Below are 19524 nucleotides of genomic sequence, written 5' to 3' on the forward strand. Positions count from 1 at the left end.
GAGGTTGTCACAGACATTCTCTCAGACGTGCCTTTCTTTCTTTATCGTATGATGTGAGCAATACACAAAGGAACCAGTTTTTTCCTGCTTCCTTCATATATTGTGGCTGTGAGGACCAACTGGAGAATACGGCACAATCGTAATATCCAAGCCCGAGGCAGGATTCGAACCAGCAACCTTTGGGTTGCCAGGCAGGCAGGCACTTGACCCATCCGATTTTCAGATATGCCAGACAAACTGTACTTGCTACCTGGGAGTCTAAGGCACTGATGGAACTGATATTCAGGCAACGTTCAAGTCAAGTAGACCTAATTTCGGCAAGGTCCGGATGGTCTGTGACAGTCAAATCCTCTGCTTGAACCTTCACGATTGGTGGGACTGTTAGTAATTCTGGGTATAACCTCCATGCACAAGCACACAGTGGATGACCACCCAGGTGTGAACCAATGTAAGCAGAGATCGAGGTGTGGCACCCACACCACATGGAGGAATGCCGGCCCCTCTATGTTAGCAGGCAATACTAGGTGGTAGATGATTCTTATCAACCGGTGCCATACCACCACTTTTCTTATTGGTGGCTTGAAGTGGTGGAAACCATGTTTAGTCTCCACAGCTAAATTCTGATCAACCCTTCCCCATCTCATCCATATTGCAGCATGACTGATGACTTTTGAGGTTATGATGAACATCATGGCGAGATCCAATCTTCCTTACATTTCGAGGGTACAGTTCTAAAACAGTGTTCGTAGTCTGGCCGCTAGTCAGTACACCGGACCAAACCTATTGGTAACTCTTTAGGAGGCTTCCGGATCAGCTAGTGTATAATCTTGCTACCTCTACTCTGCCAGATAGTGACTGGAGAGAGTCAGAGTAGTGTGTACGTCGGGAGCATTGTCGAGGCCACGTTACATCAAGTTTCTGGGTATATTCTTACCACATGTACGGCATATCCAAAAATTTCATTACTTCATACAACATTTCCTCCCCACTTTTTCTTACTATTGAATACACCATGAATTGTCAAACTAATCGAGTAAGCTTATCTGCAAAAAGATCTAAACCTCCCAAACACTTCCTAGTTCATTTCGGAAGTATACATGGTCTCAAATTTCCAATTGCAGTCTGCCAAACTCCATGTACTTTTTCTGACAGAATCTCAGTTATCGGTTAATTCAACTACTGCTCATCTCAGATGCCCAAATTATTTGGGCATCTTGCTGTATGATTCCTTTCGCCTCAAAGGTGGTACTTGTGCATATGTCCGTTCTGATATTCCCTGTCAGAGACTTGGCAATTTGGAATCTCCTCTCTTTGATCTTCTCTGGCTTAAAATCTCTCTACCTCATTGTGTCAAATTCATCTGTTGTCCCTATCATTCTCCCAACTCCACTAATCACTTGGAGCTCTTTGCCTGTCTCCAGTCCAACTTTCCTAATATTGAAGTAATTTTCCTTGGTGATTTTAATGTTCACAACTCCAGCTGGCTTCCGTTTTTTATTCACACTGACCCAGCTGGTCGAGATGGGTCACTGTGAATAAAAAACTGAGGCTTTTGCAATTACTAATGACCTTGCGCAGATTTTTCATTTACCTACAAGAATACCGGACAATCCATACAGCCAATGCACTTAAATCTTTTTCTCACAAACAACCCTTCTAAGTACACGGTCAAAGTGAGTGGTCCTTTAGGCACCTCAAATCACAACTTGGTGATTTTCTCTTCTCCAATGGAGCCTTTATCTCATGTCTAATCCCAACCTCCTATTGTTTGGCATTATAAGAAAGCAAAATGGGATGACCTGCGAGATTTCTTTTCTTCTTTTCCTTGGTCAGATTATGTTTCTAAACTTCTGATGTCAATGTTTGCTCAGATCGTGTCAGTGAAATTATTCTTGTAGGCATGGAATCCTTTATTCCACACTCCACTTTAAAATCTCGTCCTTTATATAAACCTTGGTTTTCCAATAAACATGCTAAGGCTGTTCAAGAGAAGAATACTGCATATTGTAATTGGCTTGTTTCTAATTCTCCAGTTTCATTTTCTGCCTACACCAAAGCTCGAAACAATTGTAAAGCGGTTGTTAATCAGTCCAAACTAGATTTTGAATAGGCTAAGAGTAGAAAACTTGCTTCTTGCACTAATGGCAGCCGAGTATTTTGGTCTCTTGCCAAAGCTATTGGCCGCAACTTTTACCCATCTCTCACCTCTGTCAAAACCAGATGGTTCTGTTGTCACTTCAGCCAAGCATAAAGCTGACCTGAGCATCCCATTTTGATTCTAACTCATGTATTAATGATCTTGGTAAAACATCTCCCACCATTCCCAACCACTCCATTCAATGCCTCCTGTGGTCTTCCGTCAAAAGGATGTCAGAAGGATTTTGACGAATCTTGATGCTAAGAAAGTTCCAGGTCCTGATAGTGTTTCTCCACTTGTTCTCAAAGCCTGTGCTCCTGAACTTAATCCTGTTCTTTGCCGCCTTTTTTTTTTCACTTTCTTATTGCAAAGGTGTTTTTCCTTCTGCTTGGAAATTTGCTCGTATCCAGCCAGTTCCTAAAAAGGGTGACAAATCCGTCCCATCCAATTATCGTCCCATTGCAATTACTTCTACTCTTTCTAAAGTAATGGAGAAATCAATTAACCGCTAACTCTTAAACTACCTAGAAAGAAACCTTCCGTCAGTTTCGACCCACTGGTGATATTCTGGCTTATGTTACCCATTTATGGACAAATTCAATGGAAAAGTTCGGTGAAACACAAGCAGTTGCTCTTGACATCTCAATGGCTTTCGATCGTGTTTGGCATAAAGGTCTTCTAAACAAGCTTCCATCTTATGGTTTGCCAACTGTTAATCGTAATTGGCTATCCAGTTTTCTCTCTGATCGCTCACTGAGGGTGATGGTAGACGGCTCTCTGTCTTCTAACTTCTCCACTAATGCTGGTGTCCCCCAAGGTTCAATTCTTTCCCACACTCTTTTCCTCTCATATATTAATGACCTTCTTCCGACTGGAAATCCTATCCATAGTTTTGCCGATGATAGCACATTGCATTTCACCTTCCGTTTTGAGAAACCTTGCCCGGCTCAATCAGCTTCAACTTCTCGAATATCTGCTACCAATTCCTTAAATGCTGATCTTCAGTAGGGCAAAGACAACTTAGTTGATTTCAATTCTTCTAATACTCAGTCTTGTCTTATATCTCGCAAAAAGGATTCTTCTGCTCCTATGCTTATCTTTGGTGACACTCCGATTTCTAGGCAAGTTGATATATCTCTTTTGGGTATTACCCTAACTTCTAATTTCTCTTGGCACAAGCACATTACAAATATTGCTTCCTCTGCATCTAAAAAACTAGGTTTTCTCTTTCACGCTCTGTGTTACTTTTCTACCAAACAGTTGTTCATTCTGTACAAACTGCAAATCCGCCTGACCATGGAATATTGTTCCCACATCTCGGGTGGTGCCCTCTCTCAGGCTTCTAGATTCCATTCAGAAGAGTGTAGTTAGGTTAATTAATGACTCATCTCTAACAGAGTCTCTCCACTCGCTGTCTCATAGACGTGCTGTTTCTGCTTCATGCCTTTTTTTACAGATACTTCCATGGGAACTGCTCTTCTGAATTGGCTTGTATAATTCACACTCTCTCTTTCAAATCAGTACAAACACGTGCCGCCAACATCCATTTACTGTCCAACTTCAAACTCGCAGAACCAACTTTTCACCTTCCTCGTTTATTCATTCAACTGCCGTTTTCTGGAACAACTTTCCTTCATACGCATTTCCTGAAAATTATAGTCTACAGAAGTTCATGTCTAATGTCAACAAATATCTTCTTTCGTCTTCTCAACCTCCACTCCAAGCATGGTACTAAGTACTATAGGTTCTAATACCTCTCGTGTTTGGTGTTTTCATAAAAAAATAGAAAGTCTCACAATATTTCCGATTGTAGTCAAGTTAAAACAAAACAGCTTATAAAAATTACTGGTCATGAAAAAATCCACCAGAAAAATTCATGTTTTGAATGTTTCTGGTTCCTAGGCTAAACTTACTCAAGCAGATGTCGCCTGTGGGGTTAAAAATTGGTGTGTTCAATCGTGTTAATAAAGTTTGAAATGTTGGGGTTCTTTTTTCATGATCCTTTATAGTTCTCAAGATTATTTGATAATAACTGCTGCAGCTCAAACTTCAAAAAATAAGCCATTAGTATGCACAGGGGACCCTTTCCCCATAGGTACTTATCCATGAAAATTTTACCTTCATCCCATCAGGAATAAAAAACTCACGGAAGCAATTAATAACTCACTGGCTAAATGAAAATATTTTTCAATACAGGTCATAATTCTCCCTTAGTTTGGATTTATGCTCCCTGGCTCTAGTGCCACTTAATACCACGAAAAATTCACCTTCATTTATTTTACTGTTCTTCCCACTGACAGTTTTATACAATCACTGTAAGGTGTAATCAAGTTTTGTAGCCCGTATATTCAAGTACTGGCACTGCCCATTTCTACTGATCTTACCAATCATACTGTCTGCCTTTGGACCTTTCCAAGCAGCTTGATATCTCTTTTTAAGTGTGGCGTCCACTCCTCAAAGCATTATTCAAAGTGTAGCGTATCTGCATTATCATGTTTGCCTATATTAAGACCTCCTCCAATTCCTTTCTTCCTCTACTGATTTTAACTCAAGCCCCTTTGTGTATATGTTATTTTGGGGTTGTTATTTCCCAAGTTTAAAAGCTTGCGTTTTTGTAGCATTAAAACATAGTTAGCATGTATCTGTCCATGGATGAAGCCTACTTAATCATTCCAAACGGGTGATTAGATAGGCTTCATGCTCGATGCTAGTCATTAATGCCTCTTCTAATATTCACTTAATTAAATTTTGACAGGGCCGCCCTGTATCCTTTTTTCAATGTCATTTAAGATCAAAATTGGGAGTGGTCCAAGCATCAATCCCCAGGAATCCCATCTCTAACCACAGCCATTCAGAAGTTTAGCCATTAATTAAAACCCTTTATCTCCTGTTGTTTAGCCATTTGTAATACATTTAAGGATCTTATCTGTAATCTCAATATGTTCCAGTTGACACAGCAATATAGTAAGCAAACCCTTAGCCATAATTATGAGAGCTTTCTTGGCCTCAGGGGAGGTCCCATAGACGGCAAGAAATGTAGAAATAGAATGCAAGAAAGCAAGCTTATGCAGCATCAGCCAAAAAAAAAAAAAAAAAAAAACCCACTCCCATTTCACCCCTCCGTTCGTTAGAAATAACTGTCCAGCTGAGCCTTAAATTTATTTAGGCTATCAACTTCCACAACAAGGGATGGAAGTCTGTTCCACCAACCAACTACCCGCTGGCTACAGGCAAATTTCCACAGTTCTAGCCTACATCTGTCTTTCCTCAATTTGAATTTATGCCCTCTCAGGTGATTATTCTGAGCAAGAGGAAGAATCCCATCAGCACTGAGCATGCTCAAACCATACAAGGCTTTATACAACAACTCAATCAGATCACCTCACTGGTGCCTAGTCTCCAGACACTGTAATTTGCAAAACTTAAGCCTTTCTTCGTAAGAGCACCCCTTTGTTCCATTCACTAATCTTGTTGCCCTTCTCTGTACTCGTTCCAACAGCTCTACGTCCTTCTTGAAATGAGGCCTCTAGACCTGTATACAGTACTCGAGGTGTGGTCTAACCATTGCCTTATACAAGGGAATAATCACCTCCTTATCCCTGCTAGAAAAATTCCTGTATATCATTGACAAGACACCATGAGCTACTCTTGCAACCTGTCTCCACTGCTCAGAGAACTTCATATCTGCCTGCACAATTACCCCCAGGTCCTTTTCATTCTCCAACACTGTCAGTGTAGTACCACGGAGTTGATACGTTGCTCTGGGTTACTGTTTCCCACATGTAGTACATTTGTCAATGTTAAACTTCATTTGCCACCTCTCAGCCCATCTGCTCAACCTTTCCAGATTCTGTTGCAGCAGCATAGCGTCAGTACTGTCCTTAACAACCCTGCCAACCTTTCTATCATCTGGAAACTTGGACGTTAAGCTTGATATACCATCATCAATATCATTTAGAAATACAGAAAACAATGGACCGAACACTGAACCCTGAGGGACTCCACTAATAACAATAGTCCACAATGAGCAGTGTCCATTGATTACCACTCTGTCTTCTCCCCCTCAACCATCCCTTTATCCATAGCAGCAATTTGCCTCCAATGCCACACTGCTCCAATTTGTGCAGCAGTCTTTCATGTGCAACAGTATCAAAAGCCTTTCTAAGATCCAAATATATAATATCAGTTATTCCCTGCATCCAGTTCTTTTGTGACTGCATCATAGTATCCAATCGAATTGGTCTGGCAAGACTTTCCTTTAACACAACCATGCTGTGTCCGAGCTATAATTGAAGTCTTCTCTAGATGATCCTGCAGTGCTTCTTTAACCAGAGCCTGGTTAAAGTTTATAGACCTGTGAGTTTAACAGAAGTTAAACTCACAGGTCTATAATTACTTGTGTCAGCTTTTGATCCTCCTTTGTGAATTGGGGAGACATTTGCACATCTCCAGTCTATGTATACCTCCCCTGAGTCCAAAGAAGCTCTCATAATTATGGCTAAGGGTTCGCTTACTGCCTTTGCTGCCTCCTTTAATATAACTGGATAGGTCCCATCCACCCCAGGTGCTTTTCTTGTGTTTATCTTCAACAATTTCACCTCCAGTTTACTCTCAGTTATTACAAGATTATCTAGCTTACTGCCAGAGTTGAATACACCTCTGGCATTCCCTTTGTTGAATAACTCCTCATGTGTGAATGTCGATGCAAAATATTCATTTAGTTTGTTAGCTACCTGAGCAGGATCATCAACAGTTGACCCATTGATATCAAGTGGACCAATCTGATTGACCCTTCCTTCTAGAGTTTACATAAGTAAAGAACTCTTTGCTGTTTTTCTTTGCATCCCTTGCCAAAGATTTCTTGTAATCTGCCTTCGCCTGCCTAACCTCCTTTGTAACTTGGTTACAGATCAACTTATATCTATCATAGGCTTCTGTGTCACGTGGTGGTGGTGGGGGGGGGGATATGCAGGCTAATAGTTTAATGGCAGGTGTAACCAAAGGGGAGAAGTTGATTATTGCACTGCTTCTATTGCCCATGCAGTAGCGTAGAAAACAGGGTTTGGAGAGGAGTAGCTGAGGGAATCCTCATGGAACAAGCAGTTATTGAGGTGATAAGACTCACTGGACCATAAGATATATTTACGTTTTAGAAGGCAAATTTTAGAAAAAAATTTAACTTCAAAAATTTCCCCCCAAAATATTGTATTTGATATATTTGGAACAAATTACAAGTGCTTATTAATGTATTTATGTGTTGTCAAAAATTCCATCCTTTCATCCTTTCCCAAAAGCTCTGCCTGTGCCCACAAAAGATTTAAAACATGAACAGAATTGTTTAATACAATTGGAGTTATAAGATAGACTTGTTTGAGCCAGGGCACTCTTATTCAGAGTTTTTAAGGACTGTTTCTACTAGATCATTCTTTTTCCAATGACCAGGTTTATAGGGGATCAGGTAATTCATCTGTATCTGTGACTGAGTGAATCGCTGATAGGATATTCTGATGCTAAATATTATTTATTCTTTTCCAAACTGTCCTTCAATTTGAGTTACACAAAAATAGCAACTATTGACGTGATCTTGCCTCCCTGCACATCACGGAAACAGCAAATGGCAATAATATTTTACATTTATATTTTTAGACAGCCTCTGGGATGTACAGTACAATTACTCTGTACTAATTGTACAGAGTAATTCGTGTATGCTGCACTAATTGTACTTCCTCTGGGAAGTACAATTAGTGCAGCATACACGAGGGGCCCATTTCTTGTTCCGATCACCTAATTTACAGCTAAAATAAAGTTCATATGCTTTCTTTAAAATGGTATTACAGACCTAATGTGAGATTCAATTGTATAATCACCATACATATAACAATTAAACCAGTGAATTTGAACATGTCAGTGAATTACTGCACTGACATGACAAAAGCCTGTTCAACTGCAGTTGACACAAAAAAAAAAAAAAAAAAAAAGAAAGGGATTTACATGCTTTGCAATGTGTAACAATGTTCACTTACACAACTTTGATTAACTGACTTGTCTTGGAGGGTTGCTTTATATATCTGTCAGACATGCAGGGAGCAAGTGAAGGTAAAAATATCTGGAATCTAAAAATGTCTGTTAGAAACTGACCACTGCAGCAAGATCTAGAAAACTGACTGACTGCACAGTCCCTCAATCAGGAGTCCAGCTAATATGTACAGTTAGTCCATTAATCTGAGTATGGAAACACTAAAGTATGAAATATCTTGGGAATTGTGAGTGGTAGGAAACAATGGGCTGCACATTCAAAACTGGCATTAAAAACATACTTAAGTCTACCATATTTCTACTGAAAAAATTTTTCATTGTTGTTCAGTGTTATTTAGAGCTCAAAGCACATTTCTAAGAGGTTTGCCACTTACCATTGGAACAGATAAACGACTGGCAGCATTTCCTTCTAATGCATATGAGCACCTATTTAGGAGGTAGTCTTTAAATCCTTGAGGCGGTTTAGGATGTACAATGAACATTGACCTTCTTCGTTTATCAACCTGCAAGCAAAATAACATGCACTGTTAACTGCAAGTTTTCTTTTAACAGACCTTTTAACAAATATTATAAAAATTCGGTGTGGTCTATAACATAATTATTTGAAGATTTTATATGGAAATTTCTGCATATAAATTCTTGTTCCAGGATTGCCTTTTTTTTTTTTTGTGTTCGCTCAGATGAATGATCAATAAGCGAACATTAAAGTAAGTTGGAGGCACCGAAGGCAAATGAGTCCCAAAGATCACAGAATCTGTTTGAATAAGCTTACTGTGATGAAACTTTATCAAATTCTTTTTATCACAGCTTACTGTGATGAAAAGAGGAAAACTGAATATGATCCTGGGTTGGGCCACCTTTCAAATTCAAATTCTAAAGAATCTTATCAAATTCTTTTTATCACAGCTTACTGTGATGAAAAGAGGAAAACTGAATATGATCCTGGGTTGGGCCACCTTTCCATTGCACATCTGGATGAAGACATCAAAAGAAGGAATTCCCAAATTTCTGCAACATGACAGCTGAGTTTGGATGCTAGGAGATCAGGTGAAAATCAGAAACCAATTATCACTGAATTATTGCTCAGGATGTGTAGAAAACCCAATTTTTTTGGAATGTGGCTATCATGCAGAACCAACTTTATGTGCACGGTTGGCTCTGCATAATAGCCTGATGTCACAACAAAAGGAAATTGATCTGTGTAACCATCACCATCATTATTTCCATTGCTGCTAGGGATTAAAGTTGTTGCTTCCAGTATGGTCCTTAAAACGAGGGGCAAGACTACAGGGAAAACACTATCAATTTCCTCAAAAGGTGATAGTGTTTAGCTTGTGTTCAGAAGTCATAAATGAAATCTCTGTTCACCATCTTTTTTATGCAAAAAGGGAGTTTGTCCGTAAGTTGTAACTGCTACCATGAGATGTTGAAATCTGAATAAAAACTGGTTCCTCTTACATGATAATATAAACCCACACATTGCATTATCTGTCCAACAGTTTTAGTCAAGAAGTGTTTTTTCCTCACTGCACTGTTTTTTTTTTCTATTACTATGGCCCTAAACAGCCATTAAAGACCATCATTATAAGGACTGTCCATGGATTCAAGCAGCTGTGATGGTGTTTGAACAATGCTCTTGAAAACAACTTCCAAAGTTGCTTCAACAACCTTCTGCATCATCACTGGCAACACAGCATCAATGCAGTGGGAGACTACTTCAAAGGAAAAAAGAACCATTAGAATATGCATTCCATGACATTTTTTTATAAGATTGTTTTGAAAATTTTGGGATAAAGGGTGTATATAGGGCCCAGACAGGTCAAATTGATCATTGGTTTGGCTTTTTGTTTTTAATGGTGCAAAAACAACTATAGTTATAATGCACCACATGACCAAACTGATCATTATCCCCAATGAATTAGTACAGTCAGGTACAAAGACATTAATTCTTATCAGCACTAAAGATTTTTTGATTGTTCTTTTTATTTATTTTTTTAAAATTAAACTTCCAAAAATAAAAAGTGTTAGAACCTATAGTACTTATTACCGTGTATGGATTGTATGTTAAGAAAACATAAGATACTTGTCGATATTAGACTTGAATTTCTGTATAGTCATCTCTCTATTTGCAAAGTTTCTTACGACATGGTTTTGAATTGTGTAGTCATGTATTTACTACTAAAATTTTGGAATGCATGGTAAGAGTTTCGCTGCTGCATGATTTTTCGATTATCAAATAGTTTTATTTTCAAATAACAATTTTGTTTTTTCACTATCACTGATAGTTTTTTTGATTTCTTTGCTATTTCATATGTACACAAAGAGTGTGTTTAACAGGACCTGAAATGAAGAAAGCTACAATGGAAAAAAATTTTAATTTAGAGGGAAAATTAAAAATTGTTAAGGAGTTAGAAAATGACATAAAAATTGTGGTATTGCCCAAGAAATATAGTGTAAACGAATCTGACATATGATGAAGTAGACAAAATTCTGAGAAAATTTAAAAATTTAGTTACCTGCTCCACATCATTGGCTGCAAAAAGCACTACAAAAGTGAGAAATCCTACAATAGAGAAAACTGGAAAATTATTTGCTTTCTGAATAGAGGATCATAATCAAAAAAAGATTACTTCTTAGCTCTAATGTTATTTGCACCAAATCTTTGAAATTATCCCCATGCTTTTAAAGGGTTATCAAAAAGCTTCTTACCAGTTCACTGAAAATTGAGCAAACAATATTATCTGAAGAGAAACATAGCATTCAAAATCTTGCCATTCTTGACAATGGGCCCAGTCATCCAGCCAACTTTGTTAATTCAGTGATGGATCAAGGTATTACTGCTACCTTTAAATTGTATTACCTAAAAAGCTCTTTTTCACAGTTGGCGGAAGCTACAGATGGAACAAACAATCCTTCAAATTGTGATTATTGGCAGAATTATTGCATCCTTGATGCTGTAAAAAATATTACGTTCGTCTGGGATCAACTTAAGAATTCAACAATGAAAGCAGCCTGGAAAAAGTTGTGGCCAGAAAGCTGTGTTGTAGAAGTCATGGCCAAAATGCCAGAGGTAGCCAAGATTGTAAGAATTAGAAAAATGATTATTGGAGAGGGATTTGAAGACCTGGAACCAGCAAATATTAATAAAAATCCTTGAAGCTCATACAGAACAATTATCAGTGGAAGATATTCCAATGTGAATTCAATTTAAGTCTCCATTAAGCTCAGCAATTCACTGGGCCAAAGCCCATCAATGGATTTAACAGGATACAATTCTTAGGTTTTAGAACTCATAATTTTGAATAAAATAAACATCAAATAAACTAAAATCACATAACCTTAGTAAATTTCAACTGCTTAGCCTTTGATGAAAGAAAATTACTTTAATCATGTCCGTCAATCTCAATCATCCAGGTTTCCTTCTCTGGAACTGAGAACCGGGCTTCTACTATCCAGATTTAAAGCATGTCATCTCCTAAATACTGCACTTACATAAGAGCACTTACATTCATTGAAATAAGAGAATAGACACCTGTTGGTGAATAAAACCCAGTCTCCAATTTTTCTCCAGTATGCCAATAGATCTTTCAAACTGAGATCTCAGATCAAGATAGCAATGGCATTCTAACATGAAATGTTCAGATGTCTCAGGCACCCCAGATCTCACTATTCCTTAACCCAAGTTGTTTAAACCTTAATGCCAATCCATGGCCCTTGAGCACGAATGTTGCATTTAATACAAATTGTAACCGTCTTTCTCTTAACATCTATAATATCAACTCTTGGCATAAACATAAAAGTTGCTCATCCTTTTTCAGTTTGTTCCCATTTCTCTTGCCATATCTCCATTACAAAATTTTACAGATTGTAAAAATTGCTTCTTTTCTGAACTAACATTGAATTAAGTCTCACTCTGTCTATCAGGACGTGATGTTAAACTCATTATTGTTTTATTTACATTTCTCTTTGTATAATACAACATTACCACCAGAAATATATTATACAAAGAGAAATGTATAATACAACATTTCTGGTGGAAATGTATTATACAAACTCGAATCCAGTTCCTGGTCCAGCAGGACCAGGAACTGGACAGGAATCCTTTCAGATATAATCTGTAAGGCTTCAGAGGAAACCATCTGACACCTTGTTATTCCTAACAAAGCAAATCTTTGAATCCACAATAAATATTTTTGTATAACAACTTTCTCCACTCAATGTACCCAAGCTCCAGAAGCATAGGTGACTATGGGCACAAATAAACATTCATATATTAGACTTATTGCTCTACCTTTAATACCCCAGTGAGCCCTCCAGAGTTTGGCACACAGAGTTCTAATTTTATTCTTCAAAATCTCACATGTTCCATAAAAAAGAGCCGTTCTTCCAAAAATACTCCTAAATATTTTGTAAGTCTTAAACATATTGGACAGCATCGCCCTGAAGCCTCACAGTTGGGGCCCGATTCATACTTAACTTGTCCCTGAGTAACATTTGAACAGTCTTTTATCCTTAGAAATTTCTAACATATATTTTTACTCATTCTTCCAAAACTTTTAATGTGTCCTCACCTTTTTTCTCAATCTGAGAAAAAATATCAACTCTTGGATTTGATATTTAGCATTTCCTTGTATAACCAATGCTAAATCATCAGCAAAAGATATAATTTCTACTTCAGGTATGGAGAGATTTAAAAACTCATCAAATACCATATTACATGCGAAGTGGCCAATCACCAAGCCTCACAGACATCCACAATATACTTTCTTAGTTATCTTAGCATATTTAGTTTTAACCACTACTTCTTTATCATAGAAATAATTCTTATATACACTAAACAACTTATTTGAACATCCAGTTCTAATTCTGGTAAGGATACCTTCTCACCATAACCGATCAAATTCTCCTTTGAAATCTACAAATGTCCCTAGAGCATACTGATAATCACTCCGCTCCACTGTCTGAATCAACTTATATACCACATCTTCAGTTGAATAACCTTGCTTAAACCCGTATTGGTTTACTGAGGACATCTGTTTGGTTTCATACATAATCATCAGTTGGTTATACATAACCGTTCATATATCTTTCTAAGAGTGGGAGCAGAGCAATAGGCCGATATGCTCCAGTTTCATTTATCATTCAATCTAAACCTTTAACAATCAGTTTAATTTGAGCTTCTTTACAAGGTGGGAAGACATCCTTATCCATATATTTATTGTACAATTCCACGTACAATTCAGGGTTTAACTGATAAGACTTTCTCATAACAATAACTTCTACTTTGTCAAGGCCCGGCGACTTACCCTCCTTTGCACGGTCCATGGCCTTTTTTACCTCATTTAAGGTAATTTTTCCCCCAGCTCTTCTGAATCATACTGGGCATTCTCGAATGCCATCTGCATCTGTTGTTCTGTATCTATTCCAACCGGAAAGAGCTCATCCAAGATTTTGCTCACAGACTCGGTCCAAGTAAGTGTCTGGCTACTACCAGTACCAATAGTGAAATATCCATTAAACTCTGCTTCATAGTAATAATAATTTTAAAAAGGGAGTTCCATGGATCTTGGGAACCCCGTTCCTCCACAAACTTCTTTCGCATGTTAATGAATGGAACAAAGGGTTTCTCTTACGAAGAAAGGCTTAGGTTTTGCAAATTACAGTGTCTGGAGACTGGGCACCCGCGAGGTGATCTGATTGAAGTGTATAAAGCCTTGAATGGTTTGAGCTTGCTCAATGCTGATGGGATTCTTCCTCTTGCTCAAAATAATCACCTGAGAGGTCATAAATTCAAATTGGGGAAAGACAGACGTAGGATAGATGTGTGGAAGTTTGCCTTTAGCCAGCGGGTAGGTGGAACAGACTTCCATCCTTTGTTGTGGAAGTTGATAGCCTAAATAAATTTAAGGCTGAGCTGGACAGGTATTTGGGACGAACGGAGGGGTGAAATGGGAGCGGTTTTTTTTTGGCTGATGCTGCATAAGCTTGCTTTCTTGCATCATATGCCTCTACTAATGCTAATCTTAGTTCTACTGACTGCTCTACCGTACAAACACCACTTTTCTTTATACATAGATAGATCACTTTTTCCTTAGTTTAAAAGTTTCTTTCCTTAACCCTATGTTCTATAGTCCACCAGAAAACTGGTTTGTTCACTTAACACTTTTTCTTCATACTTTAATCACAAGATTTTATAATTATTGTAGTCAATTCAACAGCATATTGTTCTGCTATCAAACCTGCCCAGTTTACACTGTTAACAGCAAATAAATACAGTTCCAAATTTTATTCAATGTCCACTTTTAGTTATCTATTAGCATAATATATTACTCTAATTTCATCTTCGGATAGGTGGAATTGGCTTTCTGGTCCATAAAGATATAAAAAACATTTCAGATTTCAAAAGTACATCACCAAGGGTGTCAAGACTACTACTCAGGATTTCTAAAAGGTACAAGCTAAAGGTTATAATGATTTTTGCACCATCGAGCCATGATGATGAAGAGTTGAAGAAATGTACACCGTAATTGAGAGTCGTCTAGATGAGCAAAAAACCTACTGCACAGAGCTGTTAAAATTGGGAGGAACAGATATGACACAGGAACTGGTATGACTCTTCACAAAATGCATTAGAAAAGGTGTGACGGCTAAAGAGTGGAATAATGCAATCACAATTTTGCTGCATAAGAAAGGAGATAAATCAGAAATTGGAAAATATAGACCAATTAGCTTGTTATCGCACATCTACAAGTTGTTCACAAGGGTCGTTACTAACAGATCAGAAAGAATACTTGATGAGAATCAACCGAAAGAGAAAGCTGGCTTTAGGACAGGATTCTCAATTTGAATTTATGTCTTTCACTTTAAACCTTCACGTAACATCACAGCTAATGGAGAAAGCAAATGAATATAAAACAAACACCATTATGCCTGGCATCTGACTCCATAGAGCATAATGCAATGTTTCGGGCACTGGAAAGACAAGGCACAGATACCCCATCAATCATCATCAGCCATTTTAAATCCACTGCAGGATGAAGGCCTCTCCAGCAACTTTCCAGTTCTTTCTGTTTTGTGCAACGGCCATCCATTTGCTACCTACAAACTCGTGAATTTAATCTGTCCACCTCTGTCGTCGTCTTCCAGGTTTTCTTCCAGTTCCTCTTGAGTACCATCCTGTTATTTTCTTAGTCCATCTGTCATCATGTCTTCGAGCTATGTGTCCTGCCCAAGACCACTTTAGTTCTTTAGTTTTGATAAGAATGTCCTTTACTTGAGTTTGCTGTCTAATCCATGTGTTTCTCTTCTTAAATAACAGTCTGATTCCCAATATAATTCTTTCCATTCTTCGCAGTGTAGTTCTCAACTTTTCTTCCATTCTTTTGGTGAGTGCCCAAGTTTCACTTCCATAAGTCATGGTGGGGAGTATGTATTGGTTCATTATTTTAAGTTTCAGACAAATTGGGATACTGCATCCAAAATTTATATATACACCTCAATCAGGTGATCTGATTGAGGTGTATAAGGCCTTGAATGGGCTGAGCAGGCTCAATTCTTATGGGATTCTCCTTCTTCTGCTCATAGATGTGCGGAAATTTGCCTTTAGTCAGTGGATTGTTGATTGCTGCAACAAATTTCCATCTGTCGTCATGGAGGTTAATATTAATTAAATAAATCCTTAAATAAATCCAAGAAGGAACTGGACAAATGTTTGGAGTGAATGGATCTGTGAAATATGGTTTTTTTTTTTGCTAATGCTACATAATCTTGCTTTCTTGTTGTTATTGGTTTTTAGGAGCATTACCGACTAAGGCCATTGGTCCGGGGATATGCGGTGGTTATTCCCTGACCTTTCCGCATCCTCTGTATTTGGTGGTCACGGGCTCGAACCCCGGTCTAATCAAGAAGTGTGTGCTACGCAGTGCTGCTCCTGCCCACCTGGCTACGGAGGCACCCTTTCTTTCTTGCATCATATGCCTCTAATAATGCTAATGCCAATTTGACTGGATACCATGATGCACTGACAAAGGAAGTGAAAGCAAAAATTAATATTGATATGACATACTTGGATTTCAGGAATTTTTGATACCAAGAAAACAATAATGGGCCCAACACCAATCCCTGGGGGACTCCCCTTATAACATTAGTCCATGAAGAGCAGTGTCCAGTGATTACCGCTCTGTCTTATCCCACTCAACCATCCTTTTATTCATAGTAGTAACTTGCCCCAAATGCCATACTGCTCCAATTTGTACAGTAGTCTTCCATGAGCAACAGTATCAAAATCTTTCCTGAGTACATGATATCAAAATTATTTTTTGCATTAGTTCCTTTGTGACCACATCATAGTATCCAATGAAATTGGTCAGATGAGACTTTCTCTTAACAAACCCATGCTTATCCGAACTATAACTGCAGTCCCATTTGATTCCCCTTTGTGAATTGGGGATACATTTGCACATCTCCTGTCCGTGGAGAACCCACTTATATATGATGTCTTGGTAGTTATGTTTAGGTGTTACCTGTATCCTACTGTCTGTATGATGATGAATGTAAGATGACAAATGTGTGAGAGAGTCTTATATACGGTTATTCATTCTGCCTGAAAATACATAAAAGAATAAAAAAAAAAAAAAAAAGGTGTGTGATTGTGTAAATGTAAGTATGACAGTTGTACAATTGTACTGATTGTTTGTTATTTGGTTTTTAGGAGCATTAGCAACTAAGGCCATGTTGCTCCGGTGGTCATTCCCTGACCTTTCCACATCCTCTGTATTTGGTGGTGACGAGCTTGAACCCCGGTCTAATCAAGAAGCGTGTGCAACGCGCTGCTGCTCCTTCCCACCTGGCTACGGAGGCGACTCAATTGTACTGTGCGGATGCATGCAGAGTGTGTGTGTGCTGTTCTAATAGGTTCCCCTAATTTGTTCCCGTGGGGCCAACCTATTTGGAAAACCTCCTGCTCTGCTGATGTCGTGCCCCTTGATCTGAACCATGGTGTGGTATATGCTAACACTGGCTTCAACTGGACTGACAAGTGTAAGATTACTAATAGAAGAAGCACTGGATGTCCACAGTGGGATATCCTTCTCCAACATAGGGTGCCCTGGCTCATTGACTTTATTTGTCTACAATCCCTCTTTCCCGTCTCCACCGCCCAACACAATCTTTTCGCCTGGTGAACTCTACCATAAATCTTTCTGTTCTTAACGCTCCCCCATGGAGGATAGGCTCCTTCCACAGATGTGCCTCTCTATTCCTTTAACTTCCTATTTCCAGGTGGAAAGTCTTTTTGCCCTCTCCTCATGTCTGCCCTGCTTCCCTTTTCACATTCCAGAGGTTCCCTCCCCAGGAGCTCTCCCTGGTAAGCTCAAGCATTGCCACGGGTTCACCCGGCCAGAGACCTTTCTATTGTTTACAACGCCCGGCCTGCCTCCTCAAGGCAGGCCGGGCGTAGTAGGGAATAGAAAGTATGACAGGTGTACAACTGAGTGCAAGCATGCAGAGTGTGTGTGCGTGCTGTTCTAATAGCCCCCCTAATTTGTTCCAGTGGGGGCAACATTAGGAAAACCCCCTGTTCAACACGACACAACACTGGATTAGAAGTTGATAGCTTAAATAGATTCAAGGCAGAACTTGACAAACATTTTGAGCGAGGGGATGGGTGAAATAAGGGGTTTTTTTTTTTGGCTGATTTAATTTTTTATATGATTGAAGCATTGACAGAAAAGCCCAATCAACTGTGAACTGCTAATTGTTTTATGGTTGTGACCTCCAGAAATCCGACTGAACCACATGGTATGGTCGGAGACAATCATAGGGTAATCTCGAGTGCCGCGGTCTCCTTCCCCGATTAAACAGCATGTTGTCGCAATTAAGCGAAGTAAACCCTGGCTATTTTGTCGATTGGGTTCTGTTCTTTAAGATTTGTCCCAAATAAACGGCTGCCCCGATTAACCGGTGGCCCAAATAACCGGAATCCACTGTGTCTCTTTTGGGGATTACCCTGACTTCTAATCTCTCTTGGCACAAGCACAATACAAATATTTCATCCTCTGTATCTAAAAAACTTGGTTTTCTCTTTTGCTCTCGACGTTACTTTTCTTCCAAACAGCTGTTCACTCTGTACAAATCGCAAATCTGACCTAGCGTGGAATATTGTTCCCACATCTGGGGCAGTGCCCCCAAAACCTCTCTCAGGCTTCTAGATTCCATTCAGAAGAGGGCAATTAAGTTAATTGATGACTCATCTCTAACAGAGTCTCTCCACTCACTGTCTCATAGACGTACTGTTTCTGCTGCATGCCTTTTCTACAGATACTTCCATGGGCACTGTTCTTCTCAATTGGCTTCTATTATTCCCGCTCTCTTTCAAAACAGTCCGAACACATGCTGCCAGCAGCCAACATCAATTTACTGTCCAACTTAACTCACAGAACCAACTTTTTATCTTCCTCGTTTATTCATTCAACTGCCGTTTTCTGGAACAACCTTCCTTCATATGTATTTCCAGAAAATTACAGTCTACAGAAGGTCAAGTCCAATTTCAACACATACCTTCTTCCGTCTTCTCAACCTCCAACCCCCAAGAACCGTACTAAGTATAATAGGTTCTAATACCTCTTGTGTTTTGGGGTTCTCATAAAAAAAAAATTAATTTTTATATACAAGTTTTAACCGCCCTATATACTACAAAGTCAAAATTTGAAGGTTTTTTTTAATTTATTTTGCAGTAAGCAGATGCTTACAATGTACTCTTTCTATATATTATTGTTAATTTTCACTAAACCATTTCTTACACAATTCCAAACTTTCAGATCCTTTGTTAACCCTTTATCACAAGTGGCAGTGTTTTGTTTTTGTTCATCTATAAATATAAAAAATAAGACTGCTATCCTAATAGCATAAATTTTCTGGCTATATAGTGATATTTTAATTTTGTTAATTTTTTAATTTCTCAAGTTTTATTTCAGTTCTATATCTGATAAATGCCTTATCAGAAGCAGAGTTATTCAGGTCATTTTCATGATTCAAAAATAGACAAGCTTATCTGTGTATTGAATAGTTTATAGCCAGGAACCAAATGCTTGTTATTCACCCACCCTTTTACTTCTCAAACTTTGGTGTTCCTGCAAATTTTGTATCCAAAGGAGAGAGAGACTTGCATTTTTTTAAAAAAAAATTTTAAAAAATGAAATTTTTTGAACATATATAATGCAACTGCCACATAATAATTTTCTTGTTAATTGGTTCAAAAAAAAAAAAAAAAAAAAAATCCCCAGTTATGCAAGTGTAAAAATTTCATGATTTTTATGAAACTCTTTTTGAAGGATAAGGCTGTTGATAAATAA

The 19524-nt window shown here is 38.4% G+C and overlaps 1 protein-coding gene across 1 annotated transcript in view; it reads right to left on the reverse strand.

Annotated features, from left to right (window-relative positions):
- Window positions 1-19524, reverse strand: part of LOC150082811 (uncharacterized) — a 204515-nt gene that overhangs the window by 56971 nt on the left and 128020 nt on the right. The window contains exon 6 of the mRNA XM_090378290.1: window positions 8548-8676. Coding sequence (XP_090234416.1) covers window positions 8548-8676 — 129 coding nt within the window. The remainder of the gene's footprint in view (window positions 1-8547; window positions 8677-19524) is intronic.

This window comes from Mastigoproctus giganteus, chromosome 7 (assembly GCF_048544385.1).
Source record: "Mastigoproctus giganteus isolate SK-2022 chromosome 7, ASM4854438v1, whole genome shotgun sequence".
Classification (NCBI taxonomy): Eukaryota; Metazoa; Arthropoda; class Arachnida; order Uropygi; family Thelyphonidae; genus Mastigoproctus; species Mastigoproctus giganteus.